We start from the raw sequence: 14,306 nt of genomic DNA, 5'->3' as shown, positions 1-14,306 counted from the left end.
CCAGCATGCCCATGCCGAGCATGAATGCATCCATGGTATAAGGCAGTCCCCGGGCCCGGCCTCTTGTCCCAGGTGGGAACATGACTTCTTTCGGCTGGGCTTTCTTACATTCTACCTGTTAAACAGAAGGGCGAACAAATGAGATGCAAATGAATTCCACGTAAATGTCAAATGCAGAACCGATCTGCTTAGGAGCTAAGTTATTTTTAGCCTTGCTCCTTATTCACTGTAAAAATAGCCGTGCTGGGTAAATGGCCTGCAAAATAAATATTTAAGAAAACACACCACTTGTGCAAATCCTGCTTTGGAAAAACCTATAAGGATGAAATTGGGTTACAGGAGGGACGGCAAAAAATGTTAGCTCAAGATACACACGGGCAAGAGTGCAGACTGTAGCTTGTGCAGAGGGCAGGGGAGTTAAAGAGGCAGACAATGGCTGTTTGATGTGTGTGTCTGCGAATTATAACAACAGTGGTATAATAATAATAATCTCTCATGATCCTTTGGCTCTGCACAGGTTTACAAATTCCCGTTAGGTTCCTTCAGGTCGGTATTTTTCACTCTAGATCATCTGCTTCTCTTACAAAGCAGGGAGGCCAGTTGGTCTTAGCTCCATTTCACAGATGAGAAAACTAAGCATCAGAAGGCTTGAGTCAAGTGCCTAAGACCATACCCCAGCGGTCCAGGCTTTGAAGCCAGAAATTTTAAATTTCTAGGTCACTAATGCTGCCATTAAAAACAAAACCCTGCACCATCACACTCCTTAGTGAAATAATAAGATTAAGCATCGATTCTGCTCATCTGGATTACTGGTTTCTCATTTTGCAGCTCCATCCTCTAGTGGCTGCTAATCTTTCCTTTCTGTTTCTCTTCTGCCTTCAAAATTGCTTAATCCTCTTCTGCTTACACATTCAGAGGTCACTTATTTGACAACCTTAACCAAATGCAATACGAGCCTCAAGAAAAAAGTAAAAAGCTTTCCTGCCAAAGTTCCTGCATGGCTTTTACTAGAGCACTTCTTACGCCCTTGACTTGGGACTTCTTGCTTTTAGTTTACAGATAAATTTAACAAGCATGGTTACCCAGTAATCAAGCCCATTGCTGAGGAAAATGGGAAGTTGTAGTGGTGAGGTAGGGATGCTTATAGCAGCAAAAAGTAATGATGTGACAGTCTGATGGTGATGGAGGAAAGAGAAGATCAAGTATCCTACTTAAAAAGCAGTCTGGGGCTACATGGTATAGGAGCAAAACTCCCGGTAGAGCAACAGCTGCTGGGGGTATCACTGTAACACGGAAAACTACTATTGTTTACAGCAAGTGTGAGAAATCAAGAAAAAGCTAAACTGTGTTCGGTATATGTTGTTAAAAAGAGACACACATCAGTTATCTACAATGGAGACACTCTCATCCCAAACAGTTCCAGTAAAAGATAAGTGAGTGCTTAAGGTTGGGAGGAGGCGTCAGTTACGTAAAATATTGATTCTTTCTTCAAAATTATCACCAGATAACTCAGGTGTTGTTCTACTTTCCCCCCCCCAAACCTGTTTGTTGCTCTACGTTTTAAAGAATGACAACTACAGATGCTTTTTAAAAAATGGACAGGATGGTTCCAGCACACATGACTGATATGCTTAATACAAAGAATATTCACAAATTAAAAGGGAAGAGATGAATATCCTGAAAAAGAAATGGGTAAAGGATATGAGCAGATAATTTCTAAGTGGCCACTACTGAAGCACACACCCGAAGAAGAGACACATTTTTCACTATCGGATTGGCAGCGCTGAAAAGGCACATTTTTTATGAGGGAGAACTGGCAATATATCAAAAGCCATAAATGTACATATCCCTTTGATTTAATAATTCTACTTCTAAACATTTCTCCTGCAAGGACTGGATGAGGCCATCCACCACAAGCATTAACTAAAATTACAAACGACAACAAAACAAGGAAACACCCTGAATGCCCAAGAATAGGGGATTGGTTAAGCCAAGTTTGGTTCATCCACACTGACTAAATACTACACAGTTACAGAGACTCATGCTGTAAAGCAGGACACGTTGGTTTTGGGAGCCTGTTAGTCACCCTTACTGCAAAAGGGAAAAAAGCAAATTACAGTAACTGCATGGAAAATAAACAAGTGTATATATCACAGAGAGAGAGAAAAACACTACAGCATCTTAAAGGAACACTGTTTTCTAATTTCCATTGCTTTTTTTTTTTCACATGGACAGGCACCGGGAATCGAACCCAGGTCTCTGGCATGGCAGGCAAGAATTCTGCCTGCTAAGCCAACATGGCCTGCCCTCCATTGCTTTTTGTTGTTTATTTTCCAAATTGAGTATTTCTGTTGCCAGTGGGTGGGGGTTGGGGGGGAGGTGATTACAAAGAAATAAATTCATCAGTATGGGGTCTTTTAGATTTTTCTCATAAGCCCAGGGCTGGCAGTGATTTCCTTCCGGACTCGGGCACCTGAGAGGAGCCTCATTTGCACGGGCCTGCCCAGAGCCTGGAAAGCTGGGCGTGCTTCGTACAGGCAGACGGATAATTACCTAATGCCAACACCAGGAGCTGGAATTATACTGCTAACCAGCTCACTTCCTAATAGCCCTATCGGTGACAATCTATTGCATTGTCTTATGAAAACCTGCTGCCTGTTCCTAGGCAACCCGATCAACGAAAATTTCAGGTTTATACAATTTTCATTTAGGGAACATAAAGGTTAACTGACTGTAATGGGAGTATTTTAAACAAACCCACCTACTCTTCCTCTGGCAGAACAGGGCTGGTAGCTCCTTTCCATTCTGCTCTCTTTTTGCGGTGTGGGGTTTTGAGGAGCACTCGCTGCGTGGGTCCTGTCAACCACCCGCCGTGTGGACTGTGAGTGGCCAGGGGCTGTGGCATCTGCACTCTCCGGGGAACCCCGGCACATCCCAGGCACTTGAGTGACAGGGAAAGGTGGCAGTCACAGCAGGGAGCCTGGCCTGGCCTGGCCTGGCCTGAACGCTTCTTGAAAGAATTCTCAGGATCAGGAGGCTCCCGGCTCCTTTTATCATCTCGTACAAAGAAAACAGACAAAAGGGAAGAAAAGCATAGCTTTTCTCCACCTGTACCTGAGTCCTTGCAGCAGGTCAAGGGCTTGCTGAGGATGAAAGCTACACCAATCACCATCAGACTGGCAGAGGCATCTCTCCCATCAGACTGAGAGTCCCCAGAGCAGGCATCAGGGTCTGTCCCCAATTCCTGGTCCCTCAGCAGTGTTTCAGAATGTGGCCTGACTGACACTCTCATCGGGGTCAAGAAGACCCCGTCTACTGAATGCAACAGAGATGTGCTGAGGAACTCAACGTGCCAGGCAAGTGCTAGGCTTTGGAGGATGCAAAGATAAATAAAGCAAGCCTGTATCTCCAAGCACTCTCCTCTTGAAAAAGGATGGGCTTTGTCTTGTCCACCCAACGTTACCATACTCACACATCAATTCGCCCTAACCACTTCCAAGCCTGTCAGCCTCCTCCGCAACCCCCAAAGTTGGGCCCTAGGTAAGCCATGAACTTGGCATGAACTGCAAGGGTTAGAGTCGGAACCAAGGTGGGAAGCAGAGCAAGCTATCCCCCCAGCTCTAGTCACGTACTTTGGTCATATGGGCAGACACGATGTCCCATTTATCCACTGCTGTGCAACAAACTACCCCCAAACCTAGTGTTTTTGAACAACAACTCATTAGTCTTTTTCACGGTCCTGTGAGTTGACTGGGTTCAGCTGGGATTTTGCTTGTGGTCTCTTTTATGGTTGTGGTTGGGGCTGGAGCTGGAGCCATCTAAAGCCTTGGCTGGGCTGGAGGTCCAGGACGGCCTCTGCCGGCACTTGGCAGGCAGCAGACGCTGGCTCAGCTGGGACTGGCGATGGCGGCACCTACGTGGCTGCTGCGCCTGGCTGGGTTTAAGATTAAGAGGGCTACCCAGGAACGGGCATTCCAGAGGCCAGGGCAGGGGCCTTGCCACCTAGCCTTACCGCACCTAACTAGATGCAGTGTTACACCTGCCACATCAGACTGCTTGTGCAAGACCAGCCTAGATTCAGCGTGGAAGGGCAGCACACAAGGGCGCGGACCCCAGGAGGTGGTGATGGCGGGGGGCCATCTTTGGAGACCTCCTGCTGCTTGTGACCAAGGAAAGGCAGTGAGCAGACAGGATAGTAAGAGGCAATTCTCCCTACCCTGGGCCTTTTGCAGACTAGTTTCCTGAGAAGTGAGCTCTGAGGAGGGCTTTCACCATGGGCGGAGGGCAGGCACGGACTCTCCCCTCCCAGCACTGCCCACGGTCACCAGAAACCACATGGAGGTGCGTCTCCTGGCTGCCAGGCCTCCTGCCCCAGCTGCTTCAGACCAACCCACTAAAAGCCCCATTTGGTAATGTTCCCCACCCTCCATTCTCTACAGGGCAGCTCTGGGGAGGAGGAAGGGTCTGAAGGAAGGAACTTCTCCAAGTTTCAATCTTTTAGTCTCCTCAGACAACAGTCCAGACTCTACCTCAGCAGCCTCTCGCAATGGCAAACAAAAAAAGTCCAACTGGAGGGGCGAGAAGGGTATCAGGAAATTCCATCAGGATTCATGCTTGTCATAAGCCTCAGAGGCCACCTGTGACCAACTGCTCAAGTCAGGGAGAGTCAGTCTCCATTTCTAAGAGTCCTGGGTGGCAAAGCCCCTGGCAGCAAGCCCGTACCAGGGGCCAAGTGCCAAGGAAGCGCCACCCTCCGCCCCTCCCCAAGGATGGGATTTGTTTTAAAATTTCATTCTCCAAATATGCTGCTTGGCTTGGAAACTGGCCTTGGAGAAGAGGGCATGGCTTCGTTATTCCACACCAGTTACAGGTGCAGTGACCTAACCAAACCCTCGCTAATGTAGGGTGACTGAGGCAGCAGCCTGCCCCTTCAGAGAACACATCAGAGGCAGGAGGCTACTTCTGGGGTGGGTGCCTCTTCCTATCAGAGTCCAGAATAACTCAGCAAGGAGACTAGTGGTTGTTCTTAACTCTCTACTTAGAAATAATTTCAAATTCACAGACAGTTTGCAAGCAAAACAAAAAGAACACCAATATACCCTTTCCCCAGATTTGCCTACTGTTGACATTTTGCCCCATTTGCTTTATCATTTGCTCACCCACGCTCTGCATCTATATATAGATATAGATGTCTGTGTCTATATATACAATTTTTCTTTTCCTCAGCCACTTGAGAGAGTAAGCTCCATCCGCTGTGGTATACATTTCTTGAGACCAAGGGCACTCTCTTACATAACTACAATATAGCTCCCAACCTCGGGGAATTCGACACTGATACAGTACCCCAGCCTCCCTTTAGGAGTCTGGTTGTGTGGCCTACAGAAGGGGCAGACGGGGCCTGAGGGCGGCACGGGCCTGCCCCGCGGCTGCGCGCTCCTCACGGGGCTGGGGTTTGTGCCGGCTCTGCCTGCTGCCACAGCCCCTGCTCTGCTTACTGGGGGTGGGGGCCGCGCCACAGGCTCTCTGGGGGGGGTCGGGGAGCTTCTGTGGGGCTGGCTTCCCAGCCGCTTCCCCGTGGCTGCCTGAGGAGGGCGCTGAGCTCCGGGGAAGCCTGAGAAGTGAAAAGGCTTTTGTTTTCCCCTGGTCGCTACACAAATGGCCACTCAGTGCACTGCCCGGGGCCGGGCCGGGAAACCCAAGCCCTGCTCTGAGGCCTTGCTGGCTTCGATTTCCCGCCCAGACAAGGAGATTCTGTTTGGCTTGAAGAGGCAAGTGTTTGCAGCTTCACTCCTGGCGCGGTACAGGTCACGTTGGAAAGTCCTCCTCCAGGAAGGGGCCTGTTCCGAAGGACGGGGGTCCCCACTGTGGCGCCTTGACCGCGCGCCCCGGCACCGAGCCGGGCACCGCCTTCCTCAAGCGCGGGCCCGGACACAGACCGTGGGGCCGAGAGCCAAATGAAGGCGAGGGGCCCTTGCTCCACAATTACTGGGAGTTTCAAGGTGGCAAGAGCAGTGAGTCAAAGCAAGGGCAGGGCCCTTCCTGCTCGAGGGATGGCTTCTGTACGAAAGGTGAAGAGGTGCGCGTGGTAGGAAAGCGGGGGGATGGCAAGAATACGAACATGCCAGCGGGGGGAAGGCAGGGCCCATGGCCCCCTGTCCCGAGGGGCCTGAGTGCACGTTCCCCGCGGGGCCCCCCGGTTCTCATTCTATGGAGCTGCTCTTCTTCCAGGGGCCGGAGGCAGATTCACGACTCTCGTGCACGAGTAGGTGGTTACCTGAGGACACGGGGGGACCACTATCATGGCAGAACGGGGGTCAGGCAGCAACCACACCCCCAGATTTCCCGGCAGCTGTGTCCGGAAGACCTGGCCCTTGAATCTGGCAGGGGAAGATGTCACGCCATCTGCAGTACCTTCCCTCCCCAGCGCAGCCTTTCTGCCCTCTGCAGACTCAGAGGGGCTTTTCAGCTGGTCACTGAGAACAGAAAAGAGGAGTTCCATGCTCCCTCACCCCTCCGGCCTGCCCCAGACATTGGGCTCAGCCCACCGTGCAGCCCAGCACAGGGGACCCGCTTTCACACAAGAACTTGTCTGGCTCAGTCCCTCCCTTGTGGACGGGAACCCAGCCACAGAGTCTGTGGAAGAAGGGGTACCTATGCACACAGATGTGGGGAGCCTGCTCAGCTCGGGGACACGTGCCTTCCCAGGACATGTGCTTGCTGCAGACAGCCAGACCCATCTGTGCAGAGCACGGAAGGTCCTGCAGGGCCCGGCACCTCGACGTGGTCTCCCGGGGAGCAGGATGTCTCTGGAGAGGGGGGCCTGCACCGTCACTGAGCAGTCCTCACCGGCAGGCACGGTCACCGCACCCTCACGGGCTCAAGGCACTGAAAAGCAGCTACACCTGATGGCACCTGGCACACAGGAAGACCTCTAGAAACGTCCACTGCTCTCCACACCCTTACCAAACTGACTTCTTTTCTTGGGATGGCCTCACCCACTCCATAATGACAGCAGAAAAAGAAACGAGGCTCCCAGTAATGCCTTGTTCAAGGTCACAAAGTGAGTTAACGACACAGCCAGGATCCACTCCCGGGCCCCTGCTCCCGCCTCTGCGCCCTCGCCCCCAAGGCCTAGAAGAAGCTATTTCTTCCACAAAGCCGTCTTTAATTCTGGCTTCCGGAATTAATTTCTCCACAACTTCCAGAATTAACTTTATCCACTGTTTATCCTGTTTAGAGTGTTGCTATAATCGATGAAGTGAGGCAGGTTGTAAACCAGTGATGTTTAGCACCTGCAGGGGCGGGAGGTGGCTACAAAGGTGAATGTGACAGGGTATGGCTCCTTCCTGTGCGGGGCTCTGGGTCTGGGCAAGGGGTGGAGAGGAGCTGGTCTCCCACACTCTTCCAGACACGCACCCCTGCTAACCGCCGCCTTCCCCCCTGCCCACACCCGTTTAGGATGTAACAGGTTTCAATCCCTGCTCCACCTGCCGGCTCTCTGGGCTCAGACAAGTTGCCTAACTTCTCTGGGCCTCAGCTGTCTCATCTGAAGCAGAGTAAAGGAAGGACCTACCTTAGAGGCTGTACGTGAGCTGATCCTACAGAGTGAGCTGAGCTACCGGACGGAGGAAGCTAAACTAAACCTGAGTCACATCTTACCCTCCTCCACACCAAGCCCAGGTGAGTGTGTCTAAAGGCGATGATGCCAGCTTACATCCGTGCTTGTTTAAATCCAGAGGACTGGGGAGCAGAGAGGAGCTCAGAGGGTGGCGCCCCCAGCCCAGCACTCTCGCGTGCACTGCAGCTGACTTCCTCCTTCCCCCCCACCAGCCAGGAGAGGCCACCCTCCCTGCAGTCACCATCACCAGTGAGGTGCACAAAGGGACCGTCACCGGCTGCACTGTTTGGGGGAAAAGCTGATGGTGGCAGCAGCAGCAGCTGTTCTCCTTTTTATTTCTGGGAACCTGCAAGGACATTTCAAAGTGAAAAGAAACCTCAGCCTCCAGTAGGTGCCCAAATTCTGCCCTAAGGCTGGTGCTTACCCCCAGCCCACGGTGGGCTTTGCAGAGGCTGCATGGAGAGGAATTTAACTGCTCTTTTTAAAAGAGAATAAAAGGCACAATTTGAGCATTAGCTTGAACCTCCCTGGGATGTCAGGCAAAGAGTAGCAGGGAGTGGGGGTGAAAGGAAGGAGGAACAGGGGTGAGCCCCAGGCCTCAGGGAAGGGGCAGGAAAGCGTGGGGACAGCCTCTCGTGGTGCTCTCTGTGCTCCCCTTCTCATGGCCGGGCACCCAGGGTGGTGGTTAGGAGGGTGGCTGCAGCACCATGGGGAGAAGCTCAGAACCTGGGGAGTCTCAGCCCTCCCTGCGGTGATGCTGCCAAAGGACAAGTGAAGGGCAAACAGGCAGACGCAGCAGCAGGCTACTTGACCAGTGTGGCCACGGCCGCCACCTCGCAAGCCAAATCACCTCTGCCTACAGCACTGGCAGCACTCACCACCCAGCCACCCCTCCCCGCGGGCACCACTCTGCTCATTAATGGGCCTGTACACAATGCCACAGCGCACGTGGCGGGGGGCCAGGGTCTCTCCCTCTCCCACGTACACACGAGATTCACTTATTAAATGCCTCTCTGGCATTTCCTTTTTTGCCTTCATCCTGCTTGTTTAATATTGCATTTGACATTCTCATTTTATAAATGGCAACAGAAGCAGAATGGATGGGCTAAAATTAGCTCACGAGTGAGAACGATGCTACAAATAGGATCACGAACACAGAAGCCTAGTTAATTCCAACTGCATCCCTTGCCCCCTTTTGGGGCGGCTCCTGACTGTGCCCTCAGCCTATGGGGACTGAGCAGAAGCAGCCTGAGGGAGGGGAAAGCAGCCCAGCCACAGGGCACCCTGCTGGTGGCGGCACCCCAATGCTGCCCTAGCCTGGGGCCTGGCCCCCCGAGTCCTAGAGGCCACCTCAGGACTCTGCTGCTTTCTGGTCCTCTATCCTCTCCCACCGAGAAGTCCCAGATCAGAGGATCAATGCCCCAGGACCACCCTGGGCTGGAGGGTGCCAGGCCTCAGAGCTCACCAGGCTCTGCTCTCAGAAGAGGGTTTTTCTGAAGCTCCCAAAAGGATGATGCAGGGGTAGGGCCAGACCAGCTACCCTGGGACCCAGAAGCTCACCTCTCGGGCCCTCCTGCTCTGTGGGTGGGGGGCTGGGCGCCTTCTCTCCTCCTGGACAAGCGTCCCTGGCCCCCCTCACACATGCCTTCCTTGTCCAGGCACCTCAGTCCCGACCCAGCCCAGTCCCTGCACACCTGCAATCCGCTGACTGCTTTTATATCGAGGAGGGCCTTACCTTGTGATTATTTTTCAACAAAACGATTTTAAGGATGACGATGTTAACAGTAGTAAAAATCTCCCTCAGTCTGTGGGGTGTGCTTTGGCCTAGCTCTGCCCTGAACCAGGTACAAGTCTTCACTCTCAGCAACTCTCTGGGGTGGGGGTCGGCTTCCCGGTCCCGCAGCACAGGCAGCCGACCCCGGCAGAGAAGTGAACTTCTCAAGCCCACAGAGCCAGTAAGCGGCTCAGCGGGATAATCGCGCTGCAGGGATGGGGAGAGCTGCACAATGTTGGGTGTCCCCGCTGCCGGGAAGTCCTCTGTGCTGGTTTGAAACTGTTGTGTACCCCAGAAAAGCCTTGTTCTTTAAGCCTCATTGAATATTGCTGGGTGGGATCTTTCTGATTAAGTCGTTTCCATGGAGATGCGTCTCCACCCATTCAGTAAGCCATTGGGTCGCTTACTGGAGTCCTTGAAAAGGGAACCATTTGGGAAAAGCTTTAAGCCCACACAGATAGGGACCTTTGGAGAGGCAGAAAGAAAATGCCCCCGGGGAAGCCAAATGAAGCTGGGAGAGAGCTAGCAGACTTCCCCACCTGCCTCCCAGCTGAGACAGGTGTTCTGGGCCTTATATTTCTATGGCCTTAGAACTGTAAACTTGCAACTTACTAGATTCCCCCTCTAAAGCATTCCATTTCTCCTATATTGCATTCCGGCAGCTGTAACAAATCAAAACAGCCTCTCTGGCTGACACCACCTGCCTGCGACTGTCCCTCCGCCCCCTCCCTGCTCAGTGCTCTGGGGCCCCTCCTGAGAAGGGAGGCGCTGATGCTTTTGGAGGCTGCTGTCCACCCCAAACGCTGCTGCTTGTCTGGGCACCTGCTCCCCAGCCTCTGCCTGCCTAGTAAGATGCTGACTCATGAGTGACAATGGCTACCACTTGGCTAAAAGGTTTTCCCTGGTCCCTTGAGATGGGCAGCACCCTGCCATGCCTGCTCTGAGCTAGATGAGCTGAGGCCAGGAACTGGCATGCTACGGCCTGCAGGCCAGACTGGCTGTTGTCTGTATTTGTATATAAAGTTTTATTGGAACACAGCCACACTCACTTGTTTGTATAGTGTCAGTGGCTGTTCTCATGCTAGACAGACGGTACAGTCCTCAAAGCCTAAGTTACTTACCACCCGGCCCTTTACAGGAAGAGTCTGTCGGCCCTTGGTTGAGGCCGAGTAGAGGAATCTCATAGTTACCAAGGGAGCTGTCAGGAGGGCTGATTCTTTCCAGGCCCGCAGATCACACGACCTATGACAGAATAGGCCGAGACCTCCCAGGACCAGGAACCAGACCAGGGTTTGACAAAAGCTGCAAAAAGCATCATCCTTTCCATTTCACAGAGGAGGAAAGAGTACAGGCGGGGGTGGGGTGCGGTGCTAATAGCCCACGGCCACTGAAACGGGGGTGGGCCTGCCAGGTTCCAATGCCCATAGTGCCTCCAAATGTCCCGGCAGGTCCTGACGGGAACCAGGACGTGTGCACACACTCAGAAGGCTGTGCAGCCCCGCACCTTGACACATGCACTCACGCTTTTTCACTGCCAGTGGTATCGTCTACAGTCAATGCTCTAAGACCTGCGCTCAGGGGGTGGGGGTAGGGGGAGTCCCTTGGTGCTGGGAGCCCCTTCTGGAGATCATCTGGTCTCTCTCTGGTCCCGAAGGCAGCCTGGGGTGCTTCTGAGATCACCAGTCCAAGCTGAGGTCCTGGGTGGCAGGCCCAGCTCATCCCAGCTCCCTGCTCTCAGGGCTTCAGTTCCCCCTTCTCTGGTACCTTCCTACTGACACTGACTGGATGACTTAGGACCCACAACTCCCACGTTATCTATCATTAGCATTGATCCTAGTGTGGTGCCATTCAGACTGTAATATGCACAGGTGGATTTGTGAAAACACCAGTTCAAATTGCGTAGGTCTGGGGCGGGGCCTGAGACTGCAGGTGATGCCAAGGCTGCAGGTCCGTGGAACACAGTACCAAGGGGCCTGCACACCTTGTCTTCGTTCCAAGACAATGGATACCAAACAAGCCGGCTTGGCTTTATCACAAGTTGCTTGGCACATTTTTGCAAATCAGATTCCCTTAACAGAATGAAAGGACTACCCTTGCACAAAGCAAATAAAACCTCTTCCTTATATTCACAGTCATGTATGTCCAGATTTTCTGTATATCAGGTTTGCCTAAGTTGGCAGCAGGGTAGTGTGGAAAGAACACAGGGCACAGAGCCAGAATAGCCCAGGTTCAAATCCCAGCTCTGGTGCTGGGAACTGAGCAACCAGGGGCAAAATCCCTTCACTTCTTTGAGCACATGTGTAAAATGGGACAGTAACCTCTACCTCCCTCAGGACGCTGTGGGGACTAAGCGAGACAGCACCATCCAAGGCCCTCTTTCTCCCTGTGTCAGGGGAATGTCATTTTCTTCCTTTGACTCCGTTGTGGGAAATGCTCTACCCGAGGTGCCCTCCCCGCCAGGCACTTTTCAAACTGTACCCTAAGTTCTTCCCAATGAGGCTGGTTTTTCCCTGACTCCATTTTGAGGTGGGGACTGAGCCAGGCCTCTGAGGAAACCCGAGCTGGCTCTTTGTTAATTCCCGCCTGCTTCCCTCCCTCTGCTGCTAGGAGGCCGCTGCGCTCTGGCGACCAATCAAGGAAGAGTCCCTGCTGCTGGGGCCCCGCTTCAATCAGGGCGACGCAGCGGGAGGCCTTATTAGTTGCACTGGCACCGGTGCCGAGCGGCCAGAGAGGAGCCCCTCTCCGGAGAGTCCAAGTGTGTGTTTATTGATAAAGAGCCATATTTGCATTCCCGCTGACCTGTGCCAGGAGAAAGAGGTGGGGTCTGGGCTCTCAGGGCTCAGCCCCTCGCTGACCTGCTTCTGGGGCAGTGGAGGAAGAAGCCTGGACATCCGCAGTCAATGGGTCCCCTTAAGCTCCGGCTTGGTCCTTGCCCCCAGCAGGAATCTGACCCTGGCTGGGTTTGTCTCCTCTGCTTCATTCTCAAGAGAACATGGAGCCAATGGAGTGACAGTGGCCTGCAGCCTTGCTTGATGACCTTTATTAAAGTCCTTTAATAACCGGGAGAAAGGGTGTGGTCTAGCGGTTATACACATGAGCTCTGGAGTACAATTTTCTGGGCCTGCATTCTGATGCTGTCATATGCTAGCCATGTGACCTTGGACTTAACCTTTCTCTGCCTTAACATGCTCATATGTAAAAAGAGGATAATGCTTATGCCTACAGAAGAATAAGGTATGATAATCAAATGAGATGAGGTACAGAAAGCATTTAGCAGAGCTATTGCTGGCACTCAAAACAATGTCAGCTCTTCAAGGAAACCCTATGTGGGAGGGGGGTCATGTGAAATCTTTTCTATCCAACCGCCCTTTGTTAACCCCCCACCCCAACACCACCACCCCATGGGAGATCTCCTTAAGGCTGGCACTACATTGGCGGGGGGGGAAGGGGGTGTTCCTGTGATGTCAGCTTCTTGACAGCAGCTCTCCTATCTTCTGTGGCAGGAGTACTCAGTGCCCCTACAAGCTCTCCTGGACAGTAGAGGAGGGCCCTGATTTTAAAAAGATGCAGGAGATCCACCTGCTAGATTAGAGGAGAAAAAGAGCTTTGGGAACCACGGCGTGCCTCATGCATGTGGACCCTCATCTAATCCCTTATTTATTCCTCAATTATTTACAGAGGGCCTACTACGTGCCAGGCTCAGGGTACTGGACTAGGGGGTCAGAAGATCTGCAATTAAGTCCTATCTCTGTTACTAACAAGCGGTGAGAACTTTCTTATCTGTGAATATGAGAAAACCGTCGCTTGAGGCAGGTTCACAGGCACGCAGATCTCTGCCCGTTCCTGCCAAATGCATGGGGAGACCGGGAGGGTGAAATGAGAGCCGTCTTTACAGTTTCCAAGCACAGTCCAGTTTATAAAACACTCCTACGTACATTCTCACAACTGTCCGTGTTCCTGCTTGGCAGCCTCTGAGTTCTCAGTCTTTCCAGATCCCTCATTTGAATTCTGTCCATAGCACAGTTTAAATTCACTTCCTTTTCTGTGGGCCTCAGAAGTAGAAACCAGTATAACAGAATCCAAAGCAATTCATGACTCAGCCTCCTCTCCCAACACCCTTTAAATTCCCCCCTACTTTGCAGGCAGGGGAAACTGGCGGGGAGGAAGACTTTTCAACCGTGATTGAGGTTGAAGATGACAAGACAAATGTTCATGAAGCTCACACCCTGTGCTCGGCCTTTATGCGCGGTACCTCATCCAATCTCAGCAATCCCGCGAGGTGGTACCATTACCATCCCTGTCTCACCGGAGGCCAGTGAGAGTCAGTGACCCATCCCAGGTCATCTTCCAATACCTTTAAATTCTTCCCCAGAACTGATAACTGGTGGGGCTGGGGTGGGACTCTGGACCTTCACAACCTGGGATCCTTAACACTTGGCCCCCCACCTCCTCCTCCACTTCCTCTACTTCCACTTCTGCATATTCTTAAATAACAGGTACTAACGATTCAAAAGAAAACACAAACCCTCATACTATGACAACCCAGTAACCCGTGCCTGTCATAGTCAGCCTCCACCTGGGGGCGGTACAGAATGTGATAAATATGAAAGAATTAGGGAAAATGAATGCAGACCTCTCTGGCTTCAAGTCAGTTATCTTTCTGGGACTGAAACTCTCTCTCTCAATGGCTCACTGGTTCTCTGGGGCTTTCTCCCCTTCTCAACTCAAACAACTGTCGACACAGTTTACTGGCAGCCAATAAGTTCAAGATCTATTCTCCTTCACTATCTGGGAAGCCCTGGGGCATATCTCCTGGGCCTCAGTTTACCCCCGCTGGAACAGTGAGAAACTAAAGCCTGTGCCCACCTGTCTCTCTGGTTTGTTTCAAAGCCAGGCAATAGTGAGAGGCCGCCA

The 14,306-nt window shown here is 52.3% G+C and overlaps 1 protein-coding gene across 12 annotated transcripts in view; it reads right to left on the bottom strand.

Moving 5' to 3' along the window:
• MSI2 (musashi RNA binding protein 2) overlaps positions 1-14,306 on the bottom strand; it is a 501,147-nt gene that overhangs the window by 60,632 nt on the left and 426,209 nt on the right. For all 12 annotated transcript variants that reach the window (XM_077164879.1, XM_077164875.1, XM_077164874.1 and 9 more), the window contains one exon: positions 1-115. In XM_077164879.1, coding sequence (XP_077020994.1) covers positions 1-115 — 115 coding nt within the window. The remainder of the gene's footprint in view (positions 116-14,306) is intronic.

The sequence above is a fragment of the Tamandua tetradactyla genome, chromosome 6 (assembly GCF_023851605.1).
Source record: "Tamandua tetradactyla isolate mTamTet1 chromosome 6, mTamTet1.pri, whole genome shotgun sequence".
In the NCBI taxonomy this organism is placed as follows: Eukaryota; Metazoa; Chordata; class Mammalia; order Pilosa; family Myrmecophagidae; genus Tamandua; species Tamandua tetradactyla.
The sequence above is the reverse complement of the archived record's forward strand: the minus strand, read 5'-3'. Positions and strand labels throughout refer to the sequence as shown.